General features: G+C 36.0%; 1 protein-coding gene across 1 annotated transcript; it reads right to left on the reverse strand.

The window, feature by feature from the left end:
• Positions 1-4,600: 4,600 nt before the first annotated feature.
• On the reverse strand, positions 4,601-10,295 carry LOC113109077 (macrophage receptor MARCO). Its single transcript, XM_026272619.1, has 17 exons — positions 10,120-10,295; positions 9,668-9,769; positions 8,842-8,951; positions 8,645-8,732; positions 8,447-8,500; positions 7,736-7,789; positions 7,466-7,564; positions 7,329-7,373; positions 7,090-7,170; positions 6,586-6,648; positions 6,071-6,166; positions 5,941-5,985; positions 5,802-5,855; positions 5,693-5,710; positions 5,531-5,578; positions 5,227-5,391; positions 4,601-5,120 (listed from the first exon to the last, which is right to left on the reverse strand). The coding sequence occupies exons 1-17, from the start codon at positions 10,235-10,237 to the stop codon at positions 4,990-4,992; spliced, it is 1,371 nt and encodes a 456-aa protein (XP_026128404.1). The 5' UTR covers positions 10,238-10,295; the 3' UTR covers positions 4,601-4,989.
• Positions 10,296-11,422: the final 1,127 nt, after the last annotated feature.

Raw genomic sequence — 11,422 nt, forward strand, 5'->3', positions numbered from 1 at the left:
AAAAACAATTTTTAAAGTTGGGGCTCATAAATATTAAATCACTCACACCAAAAGCAGTTATTGTAAATTAAATGATCACAGATAATAGTTTTGATTTACTCTGCTTGACTGAAACCTGGCTAAAACCAAATGATTATTTTGGTCTAAATGAGTCTACTCCACCAAACTACTGTTATAAGCATGAGCCCCGTCAGACTGGCCGTGGCGGGGGTGTTGCAACAATATATAGTGATATTCTCAATGTTACCCAGAAAACAGGATACAGGTTTAACTCTTTTGAAATACTTCTGCTAAATGTTACTCTGTCAGACATGCAAAAGAAATCTAATGTATCTCTTGCTCTGGCTACTGTGTATAGACCACCAGGGCCGTATACAGAATTCCTAAAAGAATTTGCAGATTTCCTCTCAGACCTTCTAGTTACAGCTGATAAGGCGCTAATCATGGGAGATTTTAATATTCATGTTGATAATGCAAATGATTCTTTAGGACTTGTGTTTACTGACCTAATAAACTCCTTTGGAGTGAAGCAAAATGTCACCGGGCCCACTCATCGTTTTAATCATACACTAGATTTAATTATATCTCATGCAATCGATCTTACTGCTATAGATATTGTATCTCAAAGTCATGATATTACAGACCATTTCCTTGTATCGTGCATGCTGCGTATAACTGATATTAACTATATGTCTCAGCGTCACCGTCTGGGCAGAACTATTGTTCCAGCCACTAAAGAAAGATTCGCAATTAACCTACCTGATCTATCTCAACTGCTCTGTGTACCCAAAAATACACATGAATTAGACGAAATTACTGACAACATGGGCACTATTTTCTCTAATACATTAGAAGCTGTTGCCCCGATCAAATTGAAAAAGGTTAGAGAAAAACGTACTGTACCATGGTATAACAGTAATACTCACTCTCAAGAAAGTAACTCGTAGTCTTGAACGCAAATGGAGAAAAACTAATTTGGAAGTTTTTAGAATTGCATGGAAAAACAGTATGCCCAGCTATAGACAGGCTCTAAAAACTGCTAGGGCAGAGCATATACACAAACTCATAGAAAATAACCAAAACAATCCAAGGTTTTTATTTAGCACAGTGGCTAAGTTAACAAATTACCAGACGCCACCTGATTCAAATATTCCACCAACGTTAAATAGTAATGACTTTATGAATTTCTTCACTGATAAAATAGATAACATTAGAAATACAATAGCGAATGTAGATTCTACAGCGTCTAACACTTCAGTTTCATCCATCACACCCAAAGATAAACTGCAGTGCTTTACAAATATAGGACAGGAAGAGCTAAATAAACTTATCACTGTATCTAAACCAACAACATGTTTATTAGATCCTGCACCCACTAAATTACTGAAAGAGCTGTTACCTGTAGCCGAAGAACCGCTTCTCAATATCATTAACTCGTCATTATCTTTAGGTCACGTCCCAAAACCATTCAAGCTGGCAGTTATCAAGCCTCTTATTAAGAAACCAAAACTAGATCCTAGTGTACTGGTAAAATATAGGCCTATTTCAAATCTTCCATTTATGTCAAAATTTTTTGAAAATGTCTGCTCAATTGAGCACCTTCCTGCATAAAAATGATCTGTATGAAGAATTTCAGTCAGGTTTTAGGCCCCACCATAGCACAGAAACTGCACTTGTTAAAATTACAAGTGACCTGCTCCTTGCGTCAGATCAAGGCTGCATCTCATTTCTAGTCTTACTTGATCTTAGTGCTGCGTTCGACACCATAGATCATGACATACTCATAGATCGATTACAAAACTATACAGTTATTCAAGGGCAGGCTCTAAGATGGTTTAGATCCTACCTGTACGATCGCTACCATTTTGTTTACTTAAATGGGGAGTCATCGCATTTATCATCAGTAAAATATGGAGTGCCACAAGGATCCGTCCTAGGTCCCCTTCTATTTTCAATATACATGTTGCCCCTTGGTTATATTATTAGAAAATACGAAATTAGCTTCCACTGTTATGCTGATGATACTCAGCTATATATATCAACAAGACCAGACGAAACTTCCCAATTATCTAGGCGAACAGAGTGTGTTAAAATGTAAAAGATTGGATGACAAATAATTTTCTCCAATTAAATTCGGATAAGACAGAGATATTAATTATTGGACCAAAAAACACTACACAGAATCTTGTAGATTACAATCTGCAACTAGACGGATGTACTGTTACTTCCTCTACCGTCAGAAATCTGGGTGTTATATTAGATAGCAATTTGTCTTTTGAAAATCACGTTTCCAATGTTACAAAAACTGCATTCTTCCATCTTAGAAACATTGCCAAGCTACGAAACATGTTATCTGTTTCTGATGCAGAAAAGTTAGTTCATGCATTCATGACCTCTAGACTGGACTATTGTAATGCACTTCTAGGGGGTTGTCCTGCTTCGTCAATAAACAAGCTACAGGTAGTCCAAAATGCAGCAGCTAGAGTCCTTACGAGGTCAAGAAAATATGATCATATTACCCCAATTTTACAGTCTCTGCACTGGCTGCCTATTAAGTTCCGTATCAGTTACAAATTATCATTACTTACCTATAAGGCCCTAAATGGTTTAGCTCCTGTGTACCTAACTAGCCTTCTACCACGCTACAACCCATCACGCACCCTAAGGTCACAAAACGCTGGACTTTTGGTAGTTCCTAGGATAGCAAAGTCCACTAAAGGAGGTAGAGCTTTCTCACATTTGGCTCCCAAACTCTGGAATAGCCTTCCTGATAATGTTCGGGGTTCAGACACACTCTCTCTGTTTAAATCTAGATTAAAAACACATCTCTTTCTCCAAGCGTACGAATAATGTATCTTTTAAATTGTAAATGTAGTTGCATCTGATTAAAGGTGCATTTTTATTCATTAGCTTGGGTTAAACTAATTTTACTTTGTTGGATCAGCAGCTATGCTAATGATGTCTCTATTTTGTTTCTATGTTTCGCCATGGGATTTACATCCCGTGGTAACTAGGATTTACACAAGCTCCAGTCTGGATCCAGAACACCTGAGAAGAGATGATGCTGACCCTCAGAGGACCTCAGATGATGCCAACCCTGAATCAACAAACAGAACTAACAATTATTGCTAAATGTGTGACTGCATCATATAATAACTTAATTAATAATATTGATAGTTCATCGTCTAGCTGACTACGTCTTGTATTATTATTATTATTTTTATTTTTTCTAAAATCCTGTCAAATGTGCACAAACTACTAGCTACTACTAAATATTATAGAAACATAATTTTCTGTAAAGTTGCTTTGTAACGATTTGTATTGTAAGTCCATAGCGATATACAAATAAACTTGAATTGAATTGAATTGAACTGAAACCACACACTCAGAAAAAAAAGGTACAAAAGCTGTTACTGGGGTGGTACATTTTAAAAAGGCACAACCTTGTACCTAAAGAGTCCATATTGGTACATTAAAGATACATGTAATAACCTAAATTGTACATATCAGTACTTCAAAGGTACAAAAGTGTCCCTTTTGAAAAGGTTAGATTTTGTACCTTTTTTTCTGAGAGTGCATGAATAGCTAACTTAACAGAAACAGGGCATAAATGCTCAGATCTGGTGGATTAGGAAATTCTGAACATTCTGGTCAGCAGGTTTTTATCAAGCACTGTCTCTATGCTGCCTCTCTGTTTACAGCACAATGATTATCCACACCCACATATAAACATGCATCTGCAACTTTTACAGAAACCTCAGCAGTTATACTTCCTTATTTACTCTCTCTCTCTCTCTCTCTCTCTCTCTCTCTCTCAAAAACAAAAAAAAAACAAAAACCTTCCTAAGTAAATAAAATGCTTTCTTATGTTGCACAAGTTTTAAGGTTCAATGAACGTTTTCAGGATTCTAAAGTTTTTGTTAAACCTTTGTGTTTATTGACCCCACTTGTTGCACAGAAAACAAATTTTACTCCGTAGCCACATTATCATTTGTAAAAACAAACATAAAATATATTTTAGAAGTCCACACAGTGGAGTCTATGGTTCTTAGGCTCATATTGTAGGTGCATATCTGTCAACATGTATTTTTTTTTTTTTTTTTTTATTTTATTTTTTTTTTTTGCAAATGGCTAGAATAGCAATTATTGTCTGTAAGTGATACATTTGGGTTTTGATCAGATCTCAGATTCGGGTTCAATTAAAAAAAAAAGCCTTGAGTGAGAGTCTCCCAGTTAAGCTAATAAGCATCTCACTCCCAGTGGACCGGAGCTCTTTATAAATGCTAACATATCTGTTCCTCTCTCATTATTAGTACCATCACTTACTGCATCATTTATTTATTAGTGTGGCCTCTCACCCCTTCAAAAGACCTCACACCCAAGCCCACCCTTCCTTTACCCAGGGTCCGACAGCTAATGAGGGAAGTGAAGGGAAGGACTGGAGAGACGAGGTCCCTGGAGAGGAGAACAGGATCAGAGACACCCTCTGAATGATAATTGTTGATTAGTGTCTCTTGGATCCAAAATGCAAGATTTAAAGAAGGTACGTGAGAGAGCCATAGATTGTTGACTGTACAGAAACCAAGACATGACACATTTTAAATTAAAAATTAAGCTCTTTATTTTGCTGTGTGTAAGTTTTGAGTTAGGAGAGTTTTAGGATAGCACAATTTGCATGAATGAGTTTGTTGTGGTGTTTATACATTCATATTGTATATAGGCTAAAAAATATTTGCACATATAAATCCCACTCTGATGTTGCTGCCTTGACACCATGCACACTTTTCAAGCATAACATTGACAAAAAGAAGTTTGGTCTCATGATACAACTCTTTCAAACATTAGTGCAATATAGATGATTTGATGACTGCAATATGTGTGAGGAGAACTGACTTTTTACATCCACTAAAAAATCACATAAACACCAGCTGAAAAAAAGTCAAGGAGCAAAAATTAGTTCTTGGTGTGAGAAGTTTTCTTTCTTTTTATTCAGGCACAGCTAACTCCCACATCTTCGCCGTGGTTACAGTTGTTAACTCCCATTCCTGCATGTGGACAGTCAAAAATGCTCCTCTCATTTCCGGTACATCTCACCTCGTCCAACCAGATGCGACCAGTTCCTGCAGCAGATACACAGTAGACCATTGTGAGAGTATTTTGGAAACCATAGCCTGTAAACCCCCGAACCATTAACCAAAACCTCTTAACCATAGATGGATATATCACCTGCACCGGCTGTGAACACCTGAGTGGCCCTCTGGAAACCCAACATCTTACACACCACCAAACCATCCGCAGTGTCAAAGCTGTCATCACACACCGTTCCCCAGACATTTTCATGAAACACTTCGATTCTTCCTCGGCTGGAAGTTCCCACTAAACGAACCACCGCTAATGACAAATACACATATGTGAGACAAAGTTATTCAAATAGAACCTCCAAAAACAATACAATAATCTTTTATTTGAATTATTTGATTGAATAAACTCTACACACAGTAGTATGCATAAGTATTTAAAGAATAATTACCAGGGGGGGCACCCCGGGGTCCTACATCACCCTTCTCTCCCTTAAGACCTGTTTATGACCATAATACATTTAGATACAATTAATTTACCCACAAACAGTTTAATAATCACACAGATGCTGTGCATGATATTACAGATGTGCCCAAAATGCACAAAACCATACCTTGAGGTCCCCTTAGGCCTAAAAGATAGACAAAAGGATAAGATTAAGTAAATTCAAGAAACAAACAGAGTTGATTTCTTATCAATAATAATATTTTTAACAAACTCACCCGAATCACCTTTACTGCCCTTTTCTCCAGTTGGACCTCGGGGTCCAGGGACACCTATATGTAACATCAAACTCTGATGACAGCTATATGATATAAACTCAGTTTTTATCCCCAGTTTATGTGTTTGTTTTTAGATTACCTGACAATCCTTGACTTCCCTTTTGTCCCTGTTGTCCTGGGCGCCCTGAAAACAATTATTTGCCCATAAAAAATGGCATAATGCCATGTATCACTCTTATGTGCATGTGTCCTTAGGACTTCTACAATACCTGGAAGGCCAACACCAGTGTCTCCCTTTGGTCCAGGTGAACCTTTTTCTCCAGGCGGTCCTTGCAGACCAGTAGGTCCCGTCAGACCACGAGACCCTAAAGATCAACCAAAAACAGGTAAGGGCACAAATGAATCAGGGATGATCAGATTTCAGAAATTGAAGATACACCACTCTGCCTCAAAACAAAGATACTATGATGATACAATGTATACTTGTGAGGAAAAACTGATCTCTGGAAGTAAATACTATCTGTAAAACAATAGGAAATTATTATCAATGAAAATAATAATAATTGAAATTGGATTACAAAGTCTACACATATATTCTACTGATTATGTGTGTCTTCTATGTAATGGATTCCGGAGTGAAGCTGCTATGCAGTTATATGAATGATTATACCATATTTTATGGCAATAGTCCTTAGACTGGCTATGTTAATAACCTCAGACATATAGGCCTGTTTGACACATTGGAAAATGTAATCAATCTGGGTAATAATCTGGGCTTTCTTACCACTAGAACCTGAAGATCCCTTATCTCCTCTTTCACCTTTGGCACCTGGGTCTCCTTTAAGACCTGAGGAAGATAGATTTTAGTGTATAAATGATTGAGATTATGGATGAAAATATTCAACTACAATGTGTCAAACAGTGTCAAACATAGAACACAAGACTTGCATTTACCAGGGTTTATTATTAGTGGTATTTATCAAGGCAAGCATCAATATTAGTTTTGTTCAGACTAAATAGATTAAGACTTCTTGAGGAGCGGTGTGTCTATACTTTTTTAAGGGATTAAACATACACTTTTCCTGATGGACAAGAAGATGGACAAAAAAATAAAATAAAAAAAATAAAATCAGGTCTTATTATCAGAATGTCAAAATATGGTTGGTTATTTTGACTTAGGACAATAATTAACCTCGCAATGTCCAAGGTCAGCTAACCTTGCTTTGACATGCTTAGTAGTTATAAAATTAGCTCCTCTAGACAAGCTATCAAATATTTTAGATGATACCTGGTGGTCCACGAAGCCCTGGTGTTCCTTGGATACCCGGATTTCCATCTGCACCTCGACGACCGTCAGTCCCAGGCAAACCTTGTGTGCACAGAGAAAATATCAGACAGGGTTTCATTAAAGAAATACTTAAACTCTCACAGCATGGAAAAATGTGCAAGGCATTTCCACAACACATATTTTGTGTTTTATTGTGGTATGAATTATTCAGATGGTCTTTGATCATCATAAAGAAGCACCTATTATTCCTCTCGCTCCTGTATCCCCCTTCAATCCCGGAATACCTGAAGAAAGAATTAACAGTCATAGAGAGTTGTGGATCTCCTATACTGTTCCAAATGGGGTGAGAGTTGTGTGAAAGTGAGAAGGTGATTACCAGGTGGACCTGTCATGCCAGCCGGGCCCCTTTCACCTGCTAGTCCCTGGTCTCCTCTCTGTCCTTTTAAACCTGGCGCTCCTGCCTCACCTACCGGACCTGAAAGAGAAAATTCATATTTCAATTAACATTGTTTTGGTTTGCACCATTTTCCTTGTGTGCAGCAAAGCAGTGTATGCTTTAGCAATTATTTGCCAAGACAATGCTACACCCACACAAATTCACACTAATATGACTAAAATTCATACTAATATAAAAAAACTAACTAACCTTTTGAACCAGTGTCTCCTTTCTGTCCAGGTATCCCTGGTATTCCAGGAGGACCTGATAAAGAACACAACTGGAGTATAAATACTAACATAAAAAATAAGCCAAAAAAGCTATTCACACACGTGTTGGGATAAAGGGTCTAAGACACCAAAGGTCAAATTGCAGCTTTAGTTTAGTGAATATGTCTCTTTTGACCAGCAGGGAGAGCTGAAAACACATAGATTGTGAAGGAATGGGGGAAGTGATTGATTCTATTCTAGTCACTGAGGTCTGCTTCTCCTGCTTGGCATTTCTTATCCCTTTAAACTGGGAACAGGTTTTTAGTGATTTGGGATGCCTCACAGATGTTTGGTGTCCTTCTGGGAATAACGAAGTAATGTGGAACACAATTAATAATGTAATGGAGAAGAAAAACTGAGAATAATTGTGTGGGTAAACCTCCCTCCTCTGCCCTTGAAGGACATGTTTACGATTAGTGCTCTCTTCACAACGCTATTTTGAATCCTGTTTACCGTGGTGTGAGCAGGACCTGTTACATTGGTGCCATGACCCGGAAGCCTCATGCAGAGAATTACTGGACAAATTCATCATGAGCATCACACTTATTAACTATTATTATAGCATTCTTCTAATGTTACTATCGTTAAATGAGAGTGAAAGAGAAGTTGGGGGTTACTGATTGACAATATTTTCAAGGCATGGAAAAGTTACCTTGTAATCCAGGTCTGCCAGGTGGACCAGATGGACCAGGCGGACAAACCATGGCTTTAAATTACAAAGAAAAATAGTGATCTCAAGGGATAAGATTTGCATAAGGGGATACAAAATACAGTTTGTACAGTATGAAAATCATTATGTCTATAAAATATCCCCATAAAACTTGGAAACCCAATGTGTGATTGTGTGTACCTCTTTGTGTACTAATGTTGAGCTGGTTTAGTTGAGTCCTTAGTTCCTCTAGAGTCCCATCATTCCCACACAGATCGGAGAGGCACTCCTGTTTAAAACACACACAAAGAACCTTCAGTTCTCTCAAAATATGCCTTTCTCTGCATATATGTGTGCATGTGTTTTTATCACAGACATGAATGCATGTGTGTATGTACCTGATCTGAACTGGAGCTGCCCAGTTTGAATCCCTCAGCAGACATGAGTTCCTCTGTTTTTGCATCAGCTGATTTACAGTGAAGGTGAACCCAAGCCTCCAGAGTGAAGACTATACACAATACATAACATATGCTGAAGCAGATTTAATAATGGAACAACAGAAATCAAGCAGAATCACTGTGTTAGTCATAAAAAATAAGCTAATATATATATATATATATATATATATATATATATATATATATATATATATATATATATATATATATATATATATATATATATATATATTAGCAATATATATATATTATATATATATTGTATTATATAACAAAATATCTTATATATGTTTACTTAATGTCTTTTTAATCAGCTGGTGTTTTGTGAGTTTTCATTTATTTTTTATTTATTTTGTGTTTTAGTGCATGTATGAAGTTCACATAAAGGTCCTATCAAAGGAAGCACAGGTGCAGAGAAATCTTCTTTTGTCTTCAGCAGCTAAAGGAAACTTATACATGTTTGGAACAACTTGAGGGGTGAATCAATCATGACGGAATAAATCATTTCCATTCTCTTAATTATCAAAATGATCCAGTAATGTTTCACATCCTCAAAATGTCACAATATGTATTGCAGTTTCTCTATACTTTAATTATTTCTAATGTAAAACTTGCTTGTAAAGTTTACCTTTATTAATTTTCTTTTAAATAAGTGCCACTTGGTTTGATAATTTGTATGTATGGATATATATATATATATATATATATATATATATATATATATATATAGCTTTTTAAATGTGACTTTATTTCTGGTACATCTCACCTTTATAGGTCAGAAAAGAATTCATTCCAATCAGCATCAGGAAAAACAGTACAAGAACAGGAAAGCAGTAACGTTTTTTCGCTGGTTTCTTAGTTTTTGGCTCTATAACAAACAGACAGTACAAACACTAATATTACAATACAGAACTAATACACTTACAAAAAAGTTTAAGGTTTAAGTTACTCAGATCAGCAGACTGATATACAGCATTGCGATGGATGACAGTCAATATTAGGAAATAACTGCAGACTGCAGAATTTCACAAATGATCAGATTGAAAAATTCCAGAAAGCTATGTATTGAGTTACACAATTTGTTATTTCATTTAGTAATTTTTAAAGCAGAGATTTGATTTTTTTTTCTTTCTTTTTTTTAAGGAATTTGTGTATTAGACTTGTGTTTTGATTAAACCTTTAAAATATTTTAATATGTATAATGCCATTTTGTCTTACCACTGTGCTGAAAGTCGTAGCGTTCTGCCTCATAGAGCTTCATGGTGTTGTCATAAAGAGGGTTTGCGTGGCTGAATACAGAGGCCTTTCCTTCAAGTGCATCCACGTTAGTCTCCATCAGTCACTCTGTCACACTCTGACCTGTACACAGTCAGGGTGACAGCTTAAAAAAACAAACCAAAGAAAAGGGAAAAAAAATTTGCTGGCTCATCAGAACATCAGTCATCTGACAAAAGAGATTGAGAGGAAATTGTTTACATGAACTAGTAAAAAGGAAGTTAGAGCTATAGTGGCAGGAGTAAGCATAAATTGCCAATATTAGAGACCATATGTGACCCTGGTGCACAAAACCAGTCATAAATAGCAGCATTGGCATATTTGTAGCAATAGCCAACAGTATATTGTATGAGTCTAAATGATCGTTTCTTCTTTTATGCCAAAAAAAAAAAAAAAAAAAAAATGAGGATATTAAATAAAGATCATGTTCCATGAAGATATTTTGTAGATTTCCTACCATAAATGAAACAAAGTAGTATGCATTGTTAAGAACTTAATTTGGACAACTTTAAAAGCAATTTACTCAATATTTTTATTTATCCATTTATTTATAAAATTATTTGTATTTATTTTTTTCACTCTCAGATTCCAGATTTTTCAAAAAGTTGTATCTCTGGCAAATATAGTCCTATCCTAACAAACCAAACATAATGTTTATTATGATTGATCAATTCTAATAAAAAAATAAAAGTGAAAAATAAATCACTTATGACTGGTTTAGAGGGTCACATACAGTATCACTCCTCTATTTCATTTTCTTTAGCTTTTGTCATGTAAATTATATTTCACTTATTTTACATTTTTTGTATTTTTGGCTGTTTATATATTACTTTTGATACTATAATTTGGTACCCACTGGGATTTTTGAAAGTGATCTACAAATTAATTTGAGTTAATTTGAGAAAGTGGGCGGTGGGAAAGTTTATGGCTATGGTCTATGGCTATAGAAGTCGGTCTACTGAAAGCCAATTAAACGTTTGTGCACATGACAAGGTTGTGTATTAAAAGCTTGAGTATGTGTATTTGTCCTTCCATTAAAGGGTTAGTTCACCCAAAAATTATTATGTCATTAATAACTCACCCTCATGTCGTTCCAAACCTGTGAGACCTCTGTTTATCTTTGGAACACAGTTTAAGATATTTTAGATTTAGTCCGAGAGCTCTCAGTCCCTCCATTGAAACTGCGTGTACGGTCTACTGTCCATGTCCAAAACATCAAAGTAGTCCATGTGACAGCAGAGGGTCA

The sequence above is a fragment of the Carassius auratus genome, chromosome 9 (assembly GCF_003368295.1).
Source record: "Carassius auratus strain Wakin chromosome 9, ASM336829v1, whole genome shotgun sequence".
Taxonomy (NCBI): Eukaryota; Metazoa; Chordata; class Actinopteri; order Cypriniformes; family Cyprinidae; genus Carassius; species Carassius auratus.